Source organism: Periplaneta americana, chromosome 15, assembly GCF_040183065.1.
Source record: "Periplaneta americana isolate PAMFEO1 chromosome 15, P.americana_PAMFEO1_priV1, whole genome shotgun sequence".
In the NCBI taxonomy this organism is placed as follows: domain Eukaryota; kingdom Metazoa; phylum Arthropoda; class Insecta; order Blattodea; family Blattidae; genus Periplaneta; species Periplaneta americana.
This window is the reverse complement of record NC_091131.1, coordinates 143,065,612-143,089,039: the sequence shown is the minus strand read 5'-3', so window position 1 is coordinate 143,089,039 and position 23,428 is coordinate 143,065,612. Positions and strand designations below refer to the sequence as shown.

The 23,428-nt window shown below is 34.8% G+C and overlaps 1 protein-coding gene across 8 annotated transcripts in view; it reads right to left on the bottom strand.

Moving 5' to 3' along the window:
• The window catches only part of LOC138715424 (uncharacterized), a 131,677-nt gene that overhangs the window by 81,109 nt on the left and 27,140 nt on the right, over positions 1-23,428 (bottom strand). For 3 of the 8 annotated variants that reach the window (XR_011336315.1, XM_069848317.1, XM_069848316.1), the window contains one exon: positions 8,407-8,727. Coding sequence is in view for 2 of the 8 variants with exons in the window: in XM_069848317.1 (XP_069704418.1) it covers positions 8,652-8,727 (76 nt within the window). In the remaining 6 variants the exon portion in view is untranslated. Of the gene's footprint in view, positions 1-1,959; positions 6,867-8,166; positions 8,728-8,905; positions 9,121-23,428 lie in introns of those variants that run through there. The other 5 variants (XR_011336314.1, XR_011336311.1, XR_011336316.1 and 2 more) reach the window with 4 other exon arrangements.

Here is a 23,428-nt window from a genome sequence, read left to right as displayed (position 1 = left end):
GCAATGAACGCGAATTCCATAGAGAATGAAAAAATGGAACTAGCGTCAATGAGTAGAAGCTGTAGATAAGAAAATTAACACTGCTTAGGTTGAGAACTTTTGATCTGATTTTAAATGTAGTCAACTGGCGCAAGAGAATTTAAATATTGTCGTTTTCATTTGTTATATTTAAATCGTATTTTTTTTAAGTTTTCTGAAGAAATTGATTAACGTACATTTTTATCTGTATAAAAATCACAAATCTCTATTTTTTCTGAGAATATTAATTTCAAAACTCTTTGGCTTATAGATCTTTTTCTTCTTCTTTTTATTAATTTTCTAACTGAAACTTCATTCTATACTATGTTGGATGCGTTTTCGTAATAGGAGGTGAACCTTAATGTTGCGACTGTGCAGTTAAGGAAACGTAGTTCTTCCCACGTTCATGTGTGTATTTGCTTTTTAAAAAAAATTACATTTCTTTGCATGTGTCCCCATTTTCTCTGCAACAAGTGAAAGTAGACAATTTAAATTTCACCGTTTTTTTAACTTACTACATTTTGTCATTCATATGGTAATTCTTTTTATCCTCTCAGTATGGTAATTAACATACCGTACTGATAGAAAATATAAATTAGAAACTTCTGTAGAAATCAGAACGTTTTCAAATATTAATGCAATACAAATAGGTTAATTCGGTATTAGATAAATCGAATGGATGTTTATTACTACAATAATTGCAATTGCATTACTAAAAATATATAGTTTGACTAAACAAAGAATTTGAAAATTGGTGTACATTGCAACAAAAGGGTAAAGGAGTGATTCTTAACAAAGAGTTCCCCCCAGCGAACAGCTGGATAAGAAATCACAAAGGTCTAACCCTCTCGGAATGGATAGAGCCCTTAAAATGGTAGGCTATGTTGCTCCGGTCCAAGCTGTACCAGGTAGAAGTAGGGATGGTACCCGCTGTAGGCGCTGTCTCAGCGAGATTGAAACTCTTCCCCATATCCTTGGCTTCTGCCCCTATAGTGAGTCCCTTCGCAACATCCGTCACCATGCTGTCCATTCTATGCTGGCCGAGGCACTGAAGGAAGTAGGGTTTACAGTCCATCAAGAGGTGCAGGGACTAGCCACACAAGGAAGTGTTCGGCGAATTGATATCATTGCCATTAAGAACAACTCTGCATACATTCTCGATCCCACCATCAGATTTGAGACACATGCAGATCAACCGCATGAGGTGGACAGTGAAAAGAAACGGATCTATGAACCAACAATCCCGTTCTATAAAGATAAATATAGCCTGTCCCACATTGATGTAATACGTCTGATGGTGGGAGCACGAGGTACCATACCCTCCTTCTTTGCCAACACCTGTAAAAACCTGCGATGGCTGCGTAATATAGACCCTCAGTCTGTCGTGCAGGCGGTCTTGGTTTGAGTCTCGGTAATTTGAGGTTTTTCATTCAAAAATTCATAGTGACACTTGAGGCGGGCAAGGTCGCAATTAGGGTTCTTCTCGATATTCTTCCATTTCCCCGTGTTAGGCATTAATATTTTTCTGGCCGCCCTCTATGCCGTTATCATATTCATAACACTTCTCTGATCACTGACATATAGATAAGGCCGGCTGAACTGCGGACATGAAACCAGTATGTCTATATGCAGCTAACCTTAGCATAGTCAACTGGTGCTGGTGAAAATGCGCCTCGCCAGGGACTGGCGTAATAGTTCACTGTGGCGTAGATTTAGGTGTTCACCCTCCCCCTTCAAGGTGTTTTCAAGTAAATTATATTGGGAGAAAAAGTAGAGTAGATACATGGATTTATTCAGCAATACGGGATGATTCAAATGTCACGCGACATGGACAAACGCCATTTTTAGTGCAGATAGTGAAAAATGGAAAGAAGGAAAACTTGTTAGTCCAGTCTAATGTCCTCGAATTTTCAACATAGAATACACTGTTAAGGCTGTGCACTAGTACAACATACCCGACAGTCCAAATGTTTCGAAATTAGTGGATTTTCCGCTAGTTTTACCGGAGTTTAGGTACGTAGCATATCGCATAATTTACGAAATTATGACGATGATTAGCAGTGTTACTGGTACCAATACACGTTCAGGGAAAACCACCAGGCAAGAATGAAATTCGTCTTAATTCTTATGCTGTCAATGTAAAGAAATGCTTCTTTACACTGTGAGAAGTTAAATAACAGCTAAACTCTGCATGTCAACTATTTTCCTCCGTTTAATACATACAGTATCTAAAATCCGGTAGAACTAGCCGAAAAGTCACTAATAATGCAGCATTGGTACTGGCAGGTGTGTCATACTAATGTACAGCCACAATGGTGCATTCTTCTTTGAATATTCAAGCATATTAGATTCAGAAACTATTTCCAACAAGTTTCTCCTCTTTGCATTTTTCACTACCTGCACTAATAAACTTAGCCGATCCGGAGTTGCGCTCGGTTGCTGGTTCGATTTGCGCTTTGGCTCGCCTATCACTATGTTTAATGGCTTAATAAACTGAATTGAATTGAATACCTGGTTAGGTTTTTAGCGAGATTTTCCTCAACCGTAAGACAAATGTAAGGTAATCTACAGAGAATCCTCGCCCTCATACTTACTTACTTACAAATGGCTTTTAAGGAACCCGGAGGTTCATTGCCGCCCTCACATAAGCCTGCCATTGGTCCCTATCCTGAGCAAGATTAATCCAGTCCCTACCTCCCTCAAATCCATTTTAATATTATCCTCCCATCTACGTCTTGGCCTCCCCAAAGGTCTTTTTCCCTCCGGTCTCTCAACGAACATTCTATTGCCCTCGTCTCGTCAAATTCCATCCCACTATCATCAAACCCATCGACGCTATATAACCTGGTAATTGATATGACGATTTAATATGAGCCACTAAAAACACGTTTGTTCATGTTTACACAGCGCTAGTGTCGCTAAAGTTAGAGCGTGTTCTCGATGATGACGTCGTTTCTATAGGCAACACACATTACAAGCATTATCAAAGCATGTTCCAAAAACAAATAACAAATTATTAACAAATAATAAATCTCGTTTTTAGAGTATATTTATAAGGGCTATTATGATCGTACTGCATAGTATGTGTTCTATGACAATAAGGATTAAGGTTGTAAATATTGCATAAATGGTTGATTTACTTCAAATTTTTGCATTTGACCCATTAACATTTCAAGATAGACCCATGGTTCCTATGTTAGAACGATTTGCATTTAAATGATGTCATGCCTTGTGATGTCAGTGTTCGCCATTTTCTACCCCCTGTATATAATCTATAGCTCCAGGAGCCACCAACTTTTTTTCAACGAAACGATTGGGAGCTCAGCTCCAGTTCCACTGTAACTTGCTACCAAATGCTCGGAGTCACACCGTTCTTGAACTAAAATATCGGGCATGTTTTTTATCGTATGAAACAAGCAAAATATTAATTTGACCAAAAAGTGAAGCCATACCCTTTTTGTATGGAGTCCTTCAATTGTATGCTGAACTACGATAACTTTCGTAAGTTGTTACGATGGTTACGTTTCCTTAGTCTGGCAACCTTGGTAGCATTAGACGCTGATGATGTAACCAGGAAGATGGGATCATGCTCAGATTGTATTTAAACCATCACACAATTGACTGAACAGACGAGGATTTAATTGACCAATTTATTTCACTGTTATAAATTATAACAAGGTTGTGATGATATAGTTGATCATAATACAGAGGGTACCAAAAATGTATACACTCTTTAATAACACATAATTAACTCACTTTTTTACATTTTTCAAGTGTGACCGCTTAAAATAATGGCTGAAGTCAGACTGAACTTTGAGGAAAGAAAATTAATTCTGAAGTGCTACTGGAAGACTCAGAACATAAGTGAAGTGCATAGACGGTTTATAATGGAGTTTCAACAAGATTCGCGAACGCAACTCACAATTGCTCATTTGCGAGATAGGTTTGAAGATGAAGGAACTGTTCAGAATATCCATAAGAACAATTCCGGAAGACGACAAACATCCACCAGCCCCACAGAGAAAGAAGTCATTGAAAGGTTTCAGCAATCTCTTAGAAAATCTGTTCGGCAGGCAGCTCATGAGACAGGGCTTTCAAAATCGAGTGTCCATCACGTTTTGAAGCGTGCTCAATGGAAACGTTACATTCCTAGATTAGTCCATGCTCTCAATGAAGATGAGCATGACCAGAGAATTGAATTTTGTGAGTGGTACCAAGCAAAATGTGAGTAGAACCATCAATTTCCATACAAGATTATTTGGAGTGATGAGGCCATGTTTAAGTTAAATGGCTCAATTAATTGTCACAATTGCACCTACTGGGCAGCAAACAATCCTCATGTGGCATTGGATTACCATGTGAACTTACAAGGAGTTACAGTGTGGTGTGGTTTGTGAGCATTGGTTTAATTGGACCTTTCTTTTTTATGGTACCGTGACAGGTGCAATTTACCTCAACTTGCTAAAGGAATCCGTCATGCCATGGATCGAAGAGATATTTAGGAATGAAGAATGGTACTTCCAGCAGGATGGGGCACCTCCCCACTTCCACGCGACGTGAGGGCCTTTAGAACAGATGGATAAGACGAAGAGGTAGTACCGAGTACTCCCCTCACTTACCGGATTTGACTCTGATGGATTTTTTTTCTGTGGGAACATGTCAAGCATAATGTTTATAGCACAAAACCAGCTACAATCAATGAGTTGAGAGCAGCCTTTGAAAGAGAGTATGCCCAAATACCAATCGAAATGATTAGGAACGTTTTGGATTCCATCGGTCAGCGTTATCAGCTGTGCCTGAACAACAATGGCCAACAATTTGAACACTTTCAATAAATGATTGGTTTCTACATTGGTTCATATTATTTTTAATTTTGTAACTTTTCTGTATCATAATTCTTAACTTTGTAGTCATTGAAAGAGTGTATACATTTTTGACACCCCCTATATATTGTGGAAAATAGCGATAAATCGTGGGATCCCATATCAATTAATGTTATATAGGACCTTTACTAAAACAATGAAACAGTAGTTAATATTTTCAATGGTAAAAGTGATATAATAGAAATAAATCAGTGAATTGGATTAAAGATGTCTTTTTTTCTGCTGTTATTTTTACTCGCTTTAGCATCTCTGATCAAATCGCGAGTTAATCTTTTGGATGAAATCTGTGGGCCTGTGTACTATTGTTGAGGCTGGTTCTATTGTTGTGAACTAGATGGCGTCTGTAGATGTATTATTGATTTGTTATGAATATGATTTTGGTGAATAATGAAACCAGTGATATTCAGGGATGTTGTGGCCTGAATATCATGGCATTTCCCTTACGATTGAGGGAGAACTCTGAAAAGCCTCAACCAGGAAATTCAACCCGGATTCTCTGCGTAAGAGACCAGCATGCTAACCATACAGCACAGAGATGGTCAAAGATCTCTTCTTTCACACAATATTTTAACATAAATCTGGACGAAGAAATATTAGTCTAAACGCCTGATGTGCCGGCAACTTCTCTGCATCGGGTGTGTAGCGAGACAATATACTCTACAAGCGAAAGTTTCAGATTCTTACTGCATCGGGAGGGGATTTTTTGATGTTATGACTAGGATTTAAAAGTTAGTGGTCGATAGAATAAGTTATCTTCTACAATATTATAAAGACATTGCATGGAAGGTTGATCTTAGGAGAAGAGTGATGAATGGTCCGTTACAACAAATTGGAATAGAGGTATAGAAGATACAGAGATTTAATTATGTGATTTATGGCGACACTAATGTTTCAGTACTTCCGTTCATGTTGACTGCTAGAGAACATCAAGTTGTATAAATTGAATATGTCCTTAAACAAAATCTGTTGCACATTCATAAGTACATAAATATTATATAATACCTTGTATCATAACCTTATTAAAATATAGGTTATAACTGGTACATTCTAATTCTGCCAATTTCTTTTGTGCGATTTCTATATTTGGATTTTTTTGTAGCATCATTTCATAGGCATTCAAGTAACGAATATAAAATAATACGCACATAATTTATGGACATTACCAAGTGGCTCTGTATTCCAAGCTTTGAAATAAGCTACCCACAATGCCATAGACACTACGGTTCGGGGAAGTGAACTTTATGAGCAAAATTACATCTATTTTCTTTGCAAATTTTTGCCCAAAGTCACAAGAAAGACACCTCTCACCAAGACAAGCCAGATAGTCACGAACCTTAGTAAACAGCATCTCATTATTATAGGATGGAAAACTTTTGACATAACCACAATATTGTTAAGTGTGAGAAACATAATATTGTTAAGTCTGAGGCAACCACTAAAGGAATTTGTATTATAAATGGATACATTGAGAGGTGAAGAGTGGGAGAAGCTCATGTGAATTGAGGCTTCTGGTATCAGTCGTTAAGCAACTTTCAAATTTCTGTGAGAGTGGAAAATGACAGGGTTCGTTTACGAGCTACTATTATACATCCTTCGCGTTTTCTTTCCTTCTAGAAGAAGTTATTACGATTGTGTCACCTTTTAAAATCCACCACCTCGGCCACGAATCTTGGTAACAGCTACACCTCCGAGGACGGCTAATGTAAATATATGTTAACATTTACATCACTTGAAATGATGATTTGTGTAAATAAAAAATACTGGGCATTGATACGTCAGAGGAAGAACAATTGTTTGTATGCATCTGAAGTCTGATTAGTGTAATATATAACTAATCAGTGATGTATGCAATGGAGGGGGATATGATCTGGCCACCCTACCCCATTATCTCCTGCCGTAGTTATGTCATAATTGGTTCCTTCTTGGTACCACTTGTGAGGTTCAGACCTGTCTTCGTACAGTTTACTAAACAACAACAGTAATACAAATGCATATTAATTTATTTACATGTACCAATTGAAAACTTACTATGCATTATTCAAAATAAATTCTTAATTTTGTGATTATCAGTAATTCAGAATATGAACTTTCATTCTACGATTTGGATACTTACGAAAGTTATTGTATTTACATATATCTCTCGAATGTTAGTGCAAAAAACAAAGTATAAATTGCAACTTTATTTTCATTAGAAATGTGACAAATAATAGGCCTATGTATTTTTGTAAAATATTGGAAGGTTCGGTGAGAATGTATGTTTCCAATTAAAGTGACGCTGATTTGTTTATAATAAAAATAACAAGCAGTAAAATTTAACAAAATGTTAAAGAAGAGAATACTAACATATTGCAAGAAGTAGTAGCATAACAAAATCAACACTAAACAATATGAAAATAATACAATAATAGAAAAAAGAAAGTAAAATACAGATCTAAAGATTGGAATATAATAAAAACAACTCTGTACAAATAGTTAACAGGAAAACATAAGGAAGAATACAACAATTGTAATGCAATAAAGGCTATGATAATGAATTCATCTAGTGATCAAGAGAACAAAAATAAATAAATAAATAAATAAAACAAGGAAGAAGAATAAATAAAATTTAATTTTTAGAAAAATATCGCAGAGAAAAGAACTAGTAATAGAAGGGAATGTGAATTCAAAAAGTACAATTTTGATTTATGTCTGAAACTAGATAATGTCCGACCATCTCTGACATGCTGTCGCAGAGAGTTCCAGAGATGAGCTGCAGAGACAGTGAAAGGTGAAGAGTAGAAGAATGTTTTTTTGTTTAGGAATGGAGAGTATGATATGGTGTTGTGAACGAGTATCTATTTCATGCTAAGGACAAATGTTGAAAACGAAAAACTAAGTACAGTACGATTATTTAGTCCTGACAGTCGCCGGAGATGTGAGCCTGTGTCAGGCGAGTCCATTTAGTTACGCCAAGGGATGTTTGGATTAGTCACTTTTCTTGCCTTCGGAGCGATAGAATGACATACGTGCAGTAGAGCAGTATGTCTATAGTACAGTTAAGCTGTATTGCATTCGACCCCTTGCAATTATCTCTACTCCGGAGCTCTCCCCACTACTCCTATTACTTCTCCTCTTTCGAGTCGCTGAGGTGTCAGGACTAAATAAACGGTCTGTAGCTAGTGTTGAGTTCGGAAGAATATTTGTAGAGTAACGTTAGAGAGTGAATAGTTCTTCACTCTTTGAGACGGACCCAGGACAGAATATTTCCAGCCTTGGCAATACATACCTCTGTATGTTGTAGTACGTAGTTTCCTTTTTCTCTGCTGTGGCGCTGATCACCAACTATTCCTCCTCGCATTCTGCTGCTATAAACGTAACACCTTGCGATGAAGAGGTTTTGAGTTTATATATTTGGTCTTTCAAACGTCTCAGTTTGAACAAATGCCACAAGTTTTAACACTGTAGGCAAAAAGTATTTACATACACCGCTTGCTAGAATTGTTGAATGATATTGCAATTCACAGTGTTCACATGTAAGAATTTTATTTAGCTCTAGTATTAAATACGATTGATATTGTTTCCTCACACCATACGAGGGCAAGTACTCACAGCATTCTCAACAAATTCTGAAGTAATAGCTAACACATGTACAAAAGAAAGTGTGGTATAATATAAATTGTTTCCACTAACATCACACTTGTATATTACATCCATAAGAACTGAACTGCAGGAAGATGTAGCAATTATATTTCTGCATAATTGCACTTCACATCAGCTTATAGTTTCTTTAGCACGTATCCGCCAACACAGACTATTGAAGAAAGCCTGATGCTGTCTATGTTGGGATCTGCAAATAAATAAAAAGTTATATTTTTTCTAACTTGATGAAAATTGCATGGTGAAATTAGATAGACATAAAACTACAGGTATTAGAGTTGCAGTTGTAATAATTTTAAAGAATAAAATGATAATTGCATAAAAAATTAACACAATTTTCATTTCAGAAACTAAATGTTACAACTCACGTTGGGTTTCTTCCAAGCCAGTCTGAATTTTTACCACATGATTAGGCAGTGTACTTGATGTGCTATTGTTTTCCTCAGTCGCTGTGGTCTTGGGAAAACTCACTATTCCATCCAGAGAGTGACCTATTTTGTACATCAAGATTTGTTGATAATGGTATACTCAGCGGCGGTTCCTCAATACATGCTACCGTGCTGTAGCACGCTTCTAAAATCTGCTAAATAATTCAATCATAAAATTACTTTCGTTTTCGAAAACTGTACTTCAGTTTAAATGGCCCTCATTCTTTTGTAAACGATATAGTGGGCCAGCAAAGCCGGCCTGCAAGTTTGCATTTTATACACTGTGATGTTGTTTTCGGCTGCACATTAGCGCATTCTGCACACATAGCTAGTAACTAACTACATGCTAACTAAAACTGAGCATGTGGAGAATGTTGTTTTAACACTGCGTTTCCCCTCACGTCTTTAATCCCCAGCCAACTGCTGCCACATGTGAGAACCGTACTCTGGCGTGCTCTTTAAAGAGTAGCGCGGTTAGTAGTGTTAGTACAGCAGATAATCAGGTGTTGGGAAACAGTGTGATTTCGTTATTGTAATTAGTGATTGTTACAGAACAATCTGGTAAATTAGTGAATGTGTAATGTGAAATATTAAATCTGTGTAAAAGCATTAGTGAGAGCTGCTCAACGTGCGAATATTTGACACGAATTCCGTTGATTCTTTATTAAAGAAACCGTTCTCTTCTAGAACGTTAGAGGAGAGGGTTGAAGTTAAGAATTTAGGTAGACCCACGCCGTACTTAACCACTGTTCAACAAGCTAAGGGTAGTAAATCTCGTTCTTATAATACACAATTTAAAAGAGAAGTATATGAACGATATGAATGGTTGTGTGGAAGTGAAATTCGAAATGCTTTATTTTGTTTCCCTTGCTTACTGTTTGGGAGTACTGATTCCTGGTCGAAGGGTGGCATGAAGGATCTTGGACACTTGTATGAATATGCTAAGAAACATTCACAGAGTAAGAAGCACTTTAATAATGCCGTCGATCTCAGTGCCCTAGGCAGAGTAAACATTGCAGTTAGGCTTAGTCACGCATACCAGGAATCCATAGAGAAGCATAATCAACAAGTAGAAAGAAATAGATATATTTTATCTAGAATTATAGATTGCATAAAATTCTGTGTTGTTTTTGAACTGGCATTGCGCGGCCACGATGAAACAGAAAGTTCCGAAAATCCGGGAATATTTCGTGGTCTTGCTGACTTAGTCGGTAGCATTGACAGTGCTGTGAAGGAACACATGGAGAGCAGTACTGTATTTAAAGGCACCTCTAAAATTATTCAGAATGAGCTGTTGGAATGCATGTTAGAAGTGTGTCATGTCAAAATCATGAAAGAACTGCATCAATCTGACTTCATAGCTCTCATGGCAGATGACACTACAGACGTTTCTGAGCATTTACAAACAGTTTTAATGTTCAGATACGAACTCGAAGGAAAAGTATACGAGTGATTTTGGGGTTTTTTTCAATCCTGAAGGTCAAGGAGCCACAGAAATTTCTGAATGCATCCTTAAGGAATTACAAGTTTTTGACACTGATGCCACCTGTAATAAAATAATTGCTCAGACATATGATGGAGCATCAGTTATGCGGGGTTTAGTTAATGAGGTGCAGTCCAAAATAAAAGAACATTTTCCTTTGGCACATTATGTCCACTGTTACGCTCACCAATTCAACTTGATAATGGAAAGAGCTGCGTCACAAAACCAGTCGGCAAGAATATTTTTTTGCAATCTCTCTGCATTCCCAGCTTTTTTCTCACGGTCGCCACAAGATGTAGATGCATTAGAAAATGTGACATCGCGATGCATATGAGGTAGTTCGGCTACTAGATGGAATTTCAAGTCGAGAACCGTCAATTCTGTGTATGAGAATTTGGAACCACTGAAAGAGTGTTTTTCTGAGCTAGAAAAATCCTATTCCAAGAACACAGCTCATGAAGCTCAAGCTCTTTGTCGTAATTTAGAAGATAGCGAATTTCTGTTCTAGTTGCAGTTCTTCCATAAAGTTATGTCCCATGTCGATATTCTCTACAGCCAAATTCAGTCTAGGCAAATCGACACCATAAAAGTAAAACATAATGTAAAAAATTTTATCACTACAGTTGAACGTGTTCAAAATGAAGTGAATGACATCATGACGGGGAGAACAGATAGTGAAAGCAAGCGTCGATGAATTGAATCATGCCATGTACTGGATGCAAAGGAAGTCTGTGATCGCATTACTACAGAAACACGCAATCGTTTTGAGAAAACAAGTCATCTTGATGCAGCAAAACTTCTGGATTCTGCGAACTTCGAAGAATTTTCTAAGAAATTTCCTCAAAATATCCTTAATCTGACAGTAGAGAACTACCCTATGTTAAACAAGGAAATACTACACACTTAACTCTCTGTGCTATATGAAAGCCCAGACTTTAAGAATATTGATGGTGCCGTCCCTCTTCTTCAGCTTATTTATAATAGCAATCTTCAGAATACATTTAGTGAAATTACAACCCTCCTTAAAATAATAGTGACAATACCCATGACAACAGCCGAACCCGAAAGATGTTTTTCAACTTTAAACAGGATTAAGAATTTTGTCAGAAATTCTATGCACCAAGAACGGTTAAAAGCTCTTGCTATGCTTTCAATAGAGAAAAAACTTATTAATAATATGGGAGATTTCAATACCAAAGTGATAGAGAAGTTTGCCAGCAAAGAAAGGCGGAGAATGGATTTTAACTTTCGCCTTTGATGAGTAAGTCAATAATAATTATTTTTGTAGCATGCTAGTTTACTAAGTTCACGAGCCGCCACTGGGTTTACTGTAGAAATTAAGCCAGTTTTCAAAATCTTGTTCATACTAAAAGTCACTGCTCTGCAATCTAGCAGATCGTTGCCACCTATGTCTGACGTAAGCCACTGAAAAATAATTCTATGGGATATGGATTAAAAGATCTTGTCAGGACAAAATGAAACCCACCATTTAACAAATAGCGTACACACTTTACGGTGGAAGCTGTTGTATGGGTCAGTTCTTCGAAAGTTTCATTTGTTAGAATTTTTTTTTTTTTTTTTTTTTCTTCAGATTTCTGACTCTCCCTTTTTATGCTTTCCAAATACAGAGGGAACTCTGGTGTCTTTTTGTTATAATTTACAATTATATCAAGTAGCAAAATCTTTTTTTTAGAGTGGTTTTCTTCTGACAGAATACTCTCTAGATTCCTATGGTATTCGTTATTTTCTAAATACTCTTCCCAGTCTGATAATTTTCTTAAATTTTGGTCGACGCGATCAAGTTTGTAATTCAGATGCCAAATCTTAGTTTTCAAAGCTCTGTTTTCCTTTCCTACACTTTTTAATTTAGAATCAAAATCCTCATCTATATGAACATCACTAGATTTATATACCGTCATATACATTATAAAACCTTCTTCCTCTTGCGGACTATTGCTCCTTTTACGTTTCTTAGTATTTTCTTTACAAATTATGCTGCCTTGGTTTTTTAAAACTTGTGGTACTTCATGTGCAGGATAATTAGGGAATTTACTTGGAACACTACCTCGTTTTAGGACTTTCCTTTTCAAATTCCGGTGTATAATCATTTATAGTGAAATGTTAGCTACAGACTTAGGACGAACTTGAATATGAATTAGGTACAAACTTGTCTCTGGAAATTGTGTTTAACCATTTGGTTCTCATATCTTCATCTACAGGGAATTCATGAAAGCTTATCCCTGTCGTTTTTCTCCTTTCATTTGTACAGAACGGTACGTATCAATTAAGCTTCTGCAATAAAATAACATAAATAAGACTTCGTTAATAATGTAATATTTTTATCGTCCTAAAACCCATGTCGTAAATTATTATTACAAGACACTGACTGGCATTAGTTTCTAACCAGTTATTTAATTGAGGTCTTCTACTATAAGAATATAAAAAATAACTAAACGTCATTGCATGATGATTAATAAAAGCTACAATATTTAAGCCTATATAAAACAGAGATCATGCTGTCTGCCAGTATCGTTGGTTACCTTGTGGAAGATTAAATTCGCTAACACATTTAAAAATACTCACGTAACATTACTTTCACCAACACAATGAAATAATATTACTTAAAATTCAATTCAACAATATCACTGAACAAAAAATAATGACTTGGTACCATGAAACACATACTGCACATCCACGTGGAAACATGCTTCCATACCGCCATACTCACCACGAGGAGGTAGCTGCATGTCGAGTTCCGCCCTGCGCATCCCAACCTGCCTACCTTGTGGACAAGGACTCTTCATTGTTATTTACCCATGTATAATTTTCTGTTAATGTCTTCAGAATGTTTCGAGTGAAACAATGTCAGTCTTGTATTTATATAAACGTTCCATTTCAGAACTCTTTATCTGAGGCTTTGAAAAGCTCCATGAAGATGTTCTTGTAGTCCAATACATAATAATTAATAATATTATACTAATCACATATATCACATTCTTAGTTACATTTCTTTGTTTCTATATAAGTTGTTCTTTACTTCCATTTGTCACTAGTAAGAATTAGGTAGTATCTTAACATTTAGTTGACATAACATCGATGGCTAAGAAGTAATACCTCGTATCTGTGAATTTGCAGGTGAATAAAAAAATTGCTTGAAGAATTCGGGGATAAATAATGATAACCCACATATACAAATTGTATACATTTTAATTTTTACTGTAAACAGAAGAGGATTTTCATACTTTTCAAGCAGCATATTCCAATAATTTGTTAACATATTTACATAATTATTTAACCAAATCAAATATAATGTGACTTGTAGCGTTTTAACAACCAAAAAACTGTCGATCACAATTTTGAGGGTTATTATTATTAAGGTTTCCAATTAGTTTCTCTCAAAATAGAAAAACTTTTTATATATGCTTCTCCTTCGCAAGATCTTATACTCGAGGACAAAATATTAGTTAACTGTCGAGTTTTGTAAACATAATAATAAAGTAATTATTGTAAATAATATAATGCAATTCAACTAAATAACCATTTTTGTAGATACGATGTATCATCTCTTAGCAATGGATATAAAATAATCTTCTCTTCTTTGTACATTTCTTTTGTATCGTAGGGTATTGTATTTCTGTCGTTCAGTAATTCTGTGACTATTCTTATATTTTTTTGCAATATCTCTTTGCGTGTTTATTCTTTCTCTCTTCATTTCCTTCATTCATTTTCTTCGGTTTCTCTTCCTATTATTTAGTTGCTTACCTAGATTTATCAGTCCTTGGAAGAACAGAAATTAGGCGACAGCTTACCTCAGCTTTCAGGCAGAATATTGAAAGACAGAATGATCAAGTAAGGAAAAATCGCTATGTTCCTTCTAAGATAATTGCTCACAATTATTCCCGTTAAGCTCATTTTAAGGGAATTATCTACTTTAAAGTACTGTAGTATTTTTTTAAATTTTTCAGAAATGGGATATCGTTTAAATTGTTGGAAAATCATGTAATATCATAAAAATAGTGAACCCTTATTATTTTAGGCACGAACCGCCACTGAATTCCTGTATTAAGAAGTTTAGTGAGTTATCCTACATCACTGTCTAAAGTAGAAAGACATGACAGGATGGAGTTAGATTGTTTGTAAAGGCGTGGGTGGAAATAGTCAACAGGATCGTGAAGACAGTATGATGGAAAACTTAGTGCATGACCACCATGAAGATTTCCTTAAGCCGATCATTTTTCTTTCCTCGAGTTTACATAGTTCTTAGTTATATCAGTTATCCTTATTTCACAAATTCATTTCTCTTATCGACGCTCAATGAATTTAGTGCAGCGACTGCAATTTTGGTACTACTCTCCGATGGTAATTAAAGTGAATGTCATGTGCATGTTTAGTGTTAAGTCTAGTTCATCTGTGACAATACTTTACAGGCGAATTTTTTTCGACAAGTATGAAAAATAATGCATTTCTTAATTTAACTCGTTTTAACAGAAAATGATGTCCAGCTTTTCTTAGAAATACTCGGTACATATTTAAACATTTTGACGTTATTTATATACGTTGAGACTGACTAAAAATATTTTTGACCGCCAGTTAATACATAGCTTGACCACAACCCTAGATCATATATAAAACAGATTGATCAAGCTTATATTAAATTTAGACGCAACTGGAAAATAACGGACGCTATGCGTCGCTAGTGTCGAGAAATGAGCTTGCAATAACAAACACTAGATGGCAGAGTACCTGAACAGTACATAGAGTAATACGACTGTGGGATGACTTTTTTTACGTCATGCCACCTCCAAATTTCTTTCTCATTGTAATGTGAGGTTATGTTACAATAAGACTTTGATGTGTCGCTAAATTGTAGTATACAGAAGCTTGTTTTATCCAAATTCATCAACACACATAGATGACATTTTGGTACATGGCTGATATAATGTTGTTTGCGTTCAATATATAATCTGTCATCATTTGATGTACGAAATCTAATTGTTTTTAATTTTCAGTATACAATACCTCCCTAGCAACAATTATCACAAAATACTAAAAAGATCAGATTTGTCTGCGTTTGTTGAATGCACATCATGATGCTCACGAAAAGGCACTAATTTATTTTGTGTGAACAAGATTACAATTTTTGAATATGAAGGAAAAGCAGGTATCCCTCTTCTGAAATTTATCCGAAAGGGGAAGAATTACAACTCCCTCCCCCCAAAATTGTTTCCTCTTTTTCTAGGCCTATATGTTTTCATTTTACAGGTGTATTATATGATGCGATATGGAAGCAGATAAATAAGAACTGTACGTTTCTCGTCCACATTAAATTCAACGTGTTCATAACGTAGACCTGATATATTGCTTCATGTAGGCTACACAGCTGGCAGTGTTCTTTTTACGAATAAGCGGTCGTACTAATCATTTTCTTTTCATCTGAACTATTGCTAGAATATGCGTTTGTGTTTTTATTTGCTCTGTATGTTGTTAAATAACTACTGAACATCGTCTTTGGTTAACAAATTGTTCTAGTATTCGTTTTATATCAGTCTTACGGTACTGAATTATGTCCATAACGTGGGCGAGATATTATCAGGCTGGAAAATTCGCTCTGAATGCATTTTTTTACACAATTTTCTAATTTTCAGCAGATTTACGATACCCTGTGCGGTTTCTCTGCCAATGCAGAGTTAATTGCAATATACGGTAATTCTGTTATTTTCCTGACACTTTTATATCCGTTCTCAAACGTACTGATTTAGATTCTTTACCCTACTGTAGGTATTTTGCTCTCTACAAATCATCGTTAGTCAAATGAAATAGCCTATAATAGTTGTTTGCAACGAATTAGTAGACAACCTCAATCCCTCCTGACCGCCTCCCTTACGAATTTCTTTCTCACTTTAATTAAATTTACTTTATACTGGTCCTTAAATTACTGAAACTAGTGCCGAGGTAGTTACGGTGATTTCTGAAGTGAAAATCGTTCAATTTATAAGGGTGAAATCAAAAATAACTTTTGTAGCCTTTCCTTGTCCTTAATTGGAAATTTGAGTAACTTCATATGACGACAATATTTCTTCCTTCTTCTACAGTTAACATAATCGCAGATGGGCATTTCTAAATGAAGTTTGTTACACAGAAACCTTTGAGACAATATTGACACTTGAAGTTCTTTATGTAGTTCATCTATAAGAGTTAAATTAGCGCTGAGATAGTTTCCTTCATACTCAGCTTATTCACCTTACATACATGAGTCTGTAACAGGTTAGGTTTGGTCAGTGCTGTCATGGTAATTTTTTTCTTGGCCATACACCCCCACCCCTTGTTTTCTCCCTTGAAATATATTTTACTCTCCTCTCTCTATTTCTCCAATTGTCATTTAATTATTTTTTTTAATACTAAAGAAGAAGTAAAGAAATTGTTTTGCTTTACAATTTAATTGTACAAGTTTGATTTAAAGAATACACCATGTAGCACCACCATAGATGCACACTTGTCTCGATGAATCTTGGAGTGTATATTTGCAGCACTTCTTGTTTTTCAACCATTATTTTATATAATTCTGGATTCCAGTGCTGAAGAGGTGGATAATTTTTGTTTATGAACATCAAACAAAATAGGCGGTAGGTACAGTAGGAACAGGAAGAGATGATCTAAGATCTGTATAGATCTCCGCGTACAAAACTTAGGCACCCATATGCCGTATGACTCCTTACAGACAAAATTTTCATTTCCCCATACGATTAATTAAAAAAAATTGTAGGTTCCATACGATATATAGCCTCGTGTGGCCTCCATGACAGCACTGGGGTCAGTTAGTTTAGGCATGTACACCTTGCATGTACAATCAAATGCATCTCCACAAAAAAATTCCTTATAAATTGAACAGTTTTCACTTCAGAAATCACAGGAACCGCTTCACCCAGGTAAGTAGTTAGCAGTTAATCATTTCAAAGCTCTTGTTATATTATGAAATAGTATCACACAATGCTGCCAAAATAAATGTTCCCAGTGTTAAAATTACAGAGTGTAAATTTCGCTTAGGACAGTTTTTGCTCTGGAAAATTAAAGGAAACAAACAGTATATCAAACCAGCAGCTGAGACACAAAGCACCTGAAATTCGAAAGTGGTTAAAAATTTTTATATTTCGTTCTTTCTTATTTACCAGCAACAGAAGTACCGATATCAGATTTTTTGCAGAGCTAATATCAGAGGCCCCTCCTATTAGAGAATGTTTTGAATATTATTATATTCTGGAAAACTACATTGACACATCAACCTCCCCTCCCCCCGCCTGAATTCTGGGCTGAAGCACGAATATTTCGAAATGTACAAACTACAGATGCGGCAGAATATTACCACAATGGTCTTCAGCAAGAATTTTGTAAGACATATCCAACTATCTTCATGGTCATTATATGTATTACAATAAAACATATACTACATGTGAAGTACCTACTAAAAATGAGAGAAATAGAAATGGGAAGGACAATAAAAAAAGTGGAATGGACAAACACTAAGAAACTATTCATCTTGGATCAGTATGAACAATAGGACACTTTTTTTTTGTGTTAGTGGTATAGAATATGAAATTAAGTTGCATCAATAAGTTTTTCGAGTTTAGCATTACTTTAAGTATTTATTGTCCCCCTGTTGGAAAGATGGAATTACTTTGTTTGAAACTTGATGAAATTTTATTGTACCTTAACTCAATTTATTAAGGTACAATAAAATTCAAAATAATAACTGCAGGCCATTTTAGAATAAATCTGTTGGATGTAAATTATTTCTTAATTTATTAGGACCATAAAGGTATTGTTACAAGCGATAGATTGAATCATTTTTATCTTAATAATTTAATGTAGGATGATTATTTCGGGAATTGTTATGCTCTAAATTGTGAGGATATTTTAATACTTTTTTAAAATATAAATTTGGAATATGTTTCCAGTTAGTAAAGAGTAATTCAGAGAGACAGAGGTCTCAAGCATATTTATTGACACATGCCAGAATTATTAAATATGAAAAAAAGAATTCTTGCACTAACATACTGTTTATAAAGTAACCAAATCTTAAGAAATACAGTATATGTACTGGTATTCTATATAAAGGCATAGGAGTGAATATAAATCTGTTTTAAGGAATTCCTATTTAATATTCCTGCTATAGGAACATGACAAAATAAATACAACGCAGCATGGAAGCTAATTCAACTCTTATCGAGTATTGTTGATGAGATGTGTTATGAAGGTAGACCGAATCATTCAATATAAATGTATAAATAGGACGAATAATAATAGATTAATTTCAGTGTATGTAGTATCAAAACTAAAAGCGGTAACTAGTCTATGAATGATGTCTTAACAAGTATAAATAAAATGGACTCTTGACAAGAGACACACATTTGGCTTCAGTAATAACTAGGACTTCAAGGAATTTATGGTAGCTCACCTGTCAGGCAAAACTCTGAATAGTCAGCATTGTCGAACTATAGAAGCACGATTAAAAAGTATTTTTTTCCCCACCCATTACATATGATTGCTTTTTTCAAGTCCCAGTAATAACATTATTAAATTAATTATCCCACATATTTGGGTGGTGCCTTTCTTTGTTTCTGACATAATTTATGAGAGTTTCTCTTTTACACTTCAATAGAGAAATACAACTTTCAGTGGACAATGAACGTGTAACTCTAATGGAACTCTAAGAACCACAGCATTAATGTTTTCTTCTTTTCTTTCATGCCCTTTAGTTTTTGTTGCAGATAATATCATGCTATTGGATAATTATACATGCACCTTTCTAATAAAATTGGCATATATTTCACTGGTCTCAGAAGTAAAATTAAATGTATAATAGCTTCTTGGTGCAAAATATTTACTGAAAATTATTGTAGGATTTGACTAGAAATGTCACTTCTCAGGCAAGGTTATTCGTGGATGACTGTATAATATACAGAAAAAATTAGTGATAAATCTTATATCACCGCCTTGCAAAACTAGCTTGACGTTATTGAAAACTGGACTACAACAAATAAAATTAAAATCAATGTGAGCAAAAGTAAATCAATATGTATCCTTCTGTAAAACACAAAATTAAATTCGTCTCATATACCAATTAAATGGATCACCAGTGTCACAAGTAAACACTTAGGTACTGTATATATTTTAGTAACAAACTGGTTGAAATAAGTCACTAATATTATAAGGATAGCCTGGAAAACACTACATTTCTTTATGCGTATTCTTAAGAAAGCTAACCGAAAGTCAAAAGAATTAATGTACATAACCCATGTTCGGTCCACTGCTGACCGTGAAATGAGTGGGCCCGGGTTCAAATCCTGATTGGGGCAAGTTACCTGGTTGAGGTTTTTCCGAGGTTTTCCCCAATTGTAAGGCGAATGTCATGTAATCTATGGCGAATCCTCAACCTCATCTCGCCAAATATCATTTCACTATCATCAATTCCATCGAGGCTAAATAACCTAGTAGTTGATACAACATCGTTAAATAAACAATTTAAAAAAAGACGTCAGATAAGCAGAGGAAGTTACAAAAGCTTGTAGTGGCGAAGAATTTAAAGCGTCTGTGTTGTTAAAAAAAAAGGGAAGTACTACAAATGGCAGAAAAAGTGGATAGCTTATATTGATGTATTTGTTACGTGACATTACACAGGAGATAGCACCACATATAGTTGTAAACAACCGTGGATATTTTAAATCTGAAAGTGTACTTTAGTGTAATTTTTTTTTTATTGGGTTATTTTAAGACGCTGTATCAACATCTAAATTATTTAGCATCTGAATGATATGAAGGTGAAATGAGTCCGGGGTCCAGCACCGAAAGTTATCCAGCATTTGCTCGTATTGGGTTGAGGGAAAACCCCGGAAAAAACCTCAACCAGGTAACTTGCCCCGACCGGGATTCGAACCCGGGCCACCTGGTTTCGCAGTCAGACGCGCTGACCGTTACTCCACAGGTGTGTAATCAAGTGTTGCTTTGTATAATAAGAACTGTAGACACAGTGTATACGGTAAATCTCTATATGCATTTGAAAAGATTAGTAATCAACTTGACAGAAATGTTCGTGTGTCACAATATAATTTGTAATATTTTATTTGTTAATGGCACTGTTATTTTTATTAAAGTATGCGATTTAGCAGTTACATGTACTTCACAAATGTCTCAATTGTTTAAAAAACAATTAAATGCATTTATGACATTTGGCACAATAATATGAACATTTTCCATTTTGGTAATAAATTAAGTGGCAAGAAAATGTTCATGTGTCACACCATATAATATTTAATATTTTTTACATTATTAATTATTCCTTTTCATTATGATTTTCTGTTTATATTTTGGAATGCTTACGTTAAAAAACAGTGATGTGTCTTTCATGAACTCCAAGTATTTGATTAAGTATCCTGTGAAGATCATAGTTCGAAAATGTTACGTGTGTGGCTATGGAATGACCCATCAGTATTGTTAGTATTGTTACAAATTACAAAACCTGAAACTGTTAGAATGGGATCAGGAGTAGTGACAAAAAATGTAATGTTGTAGGCCTACATCAACATGACTATTTTAATCCAGTTTCTAATAGTTTTTAAGGTTTGAAGGCCTTTTGAGGTAAACAGTATTGAACATGTGAGGGAAGGGCTATTTCTTGGTAATGGATTAGGCCTGTATATTTTATAATATTATTAACTATATATTGTTAAAGTACCTAGTAAATATCGTAATATGTATATTATATAATACTGTAAACGAGACAATATCACAGGCTGCAAACTAGATTATTCTTGTTTTTGTATAATTATACGAACAAGTCTGAAATAAACAAGACTACATTGGTTAGGTTAGGATAGGATTACTTATATATTGTAATCAGGCTATATGCACAAATTTTCCAATATACTACTATCGTAACTAAATAGGTAATGTTAACATTAATTTTCATAAGTTTTTGTGGTGCAAATTAAAATAATTCAAAGTAAAGTATAACTTAACTCCGACAACATTATAATTATGAACGTCAAATTCTCTTTTTTTATTTATTTTTCAGTGTTTAGTCCCTTATTTCCCATTGTTCTTTGGATTTATCATTAGTGAAATATCAATTAACGGATAAATTATGTTATACACTCAGTTGATAATATAAATAATATTCACGACAAATATATAAAAACAGAAGAGATAACGAATCATAATTTAGCCCACCGATAACTTTATAACATGGTCTAAAAATTCTAGGTAGATTGGCTTTGCGCGAGACTCTGCATTGTATTCTATTCAATACAAAGGCGTACTTTATCTTATCTCTCCGCTTCGCCCACGTGACAACTATAATTAGAACTCCCTCATTCCGAACTTGCCTAGGTCATATAGGCCAATAATATTTATCCATGGTCATCAATTGTCGACAGTACATACCGTTGCTTACGAGAATATCTCGTAAGCAAGAAATAATCGATTTAGACCGACCAGACCGGTTCAGAGTTCGTGTCTCGTGATGGTGTTGGTCATTGTGCCATCTGTTGACGATTATTGAACTACATCAAGCCGGCCTCGACTGCAAACCCTAAAGCCTATATAAAAGAGCTATCTGTTAGTATATATGATCTAGGCCACAACTTAGAAACGTTGCTTTCGGCCTGTGTGAATAAGGGAATAATTTTAGCTGTACTTCATACTTTGAGTTTTTGTCACACCATTCTGATATTTCAGGAAGAAAGAATGAATTTAACGATATCGTACTGCAGGCACTAAATCTTTGCAAACCACCATTTTCATTCCACCTCGTAGGAGGAGATAGTTCGCGAAGTGAAGTGATGGTATGAAGATGGGGCGAAAACCGAAATAACATTTCCTCGTATCGTGAAATACGTAGCTGTGAGTTTTATTTAAATAATTATTATATTTTTAAGTCTTAGAAGAAGTCTTCAGTGAAATCGGAAATTATTGCAACACCGTGTGTGTTGCAGTTTGCCTATTTCATTGATTCACATTAAGAGAAAGTTAAAGTAATAATTATATTATTTACTTCACTGTATTATATTGCCGTCCACAATGTCCTACAACTAAATAATATAACAAATATTATAATAATCTTACATCAATACTGCAAAATAATAATAATAATAATAATAATAATAATAATAATAATAATAATAGTATTATTATTATTAATATTATTATTATTATCTATATAAATATATGTTATAATTAAAGAGTTTTATTTTATCTTGTTGTTGCAATGACCTTAAATTGATTTTCGCGCCCAAGAAAATTTGGTAAAAGAAATATTGTGTTCTGCTGTTACGCTATGATAGATAAGCATATGACATTATTTGAAAATCTGATACCTTATTCAATACAAATAAACGTAATTTTGAAAGTGGCATGCGAGATTGTACGAAAATTATCACCACAGAAAAAAAACTCTCGTTATGAAAATAATTGTGGGGTTAAATTCTTTCAGGATATAAAAGCGAGAAGGCCTACATTAAGTACATACTCGTATTATTATTTTCTTGGTAAATAGCCTATGTAGTTCACAAAAGATCGACAGGTGCATATATATATATATATATATATATATATATATCTCTTGATGTAAAATAAGGTTTAGGTGCGAACACCTATCAACAGATGCATAGTTTTACTGAGCTGCTTATATTTACGTATAGAAGAAAAATGAGAAACGAACAAGGAGAATATAAAGAGAACAAGGCGAATACAGAAGCAAAAGGAAAATAAGTGAAGAAAAAGGAGAATACAAGCAGAAGGACGATGTAAATACAAGAAGTATAAGAAGAGAATATAGGGAGAACAAATGGAGTAAAAGGAAAGCAACCGGGATACAAGAACAACCTGAGAAATGCAAGGAAAACAAAGGGAATCCTAGAACAACAAGGGGAATACAAGGAGAACAAGGGAAATAGAAGAAGAACATAGGGAATGCAAGTAGAACCAGG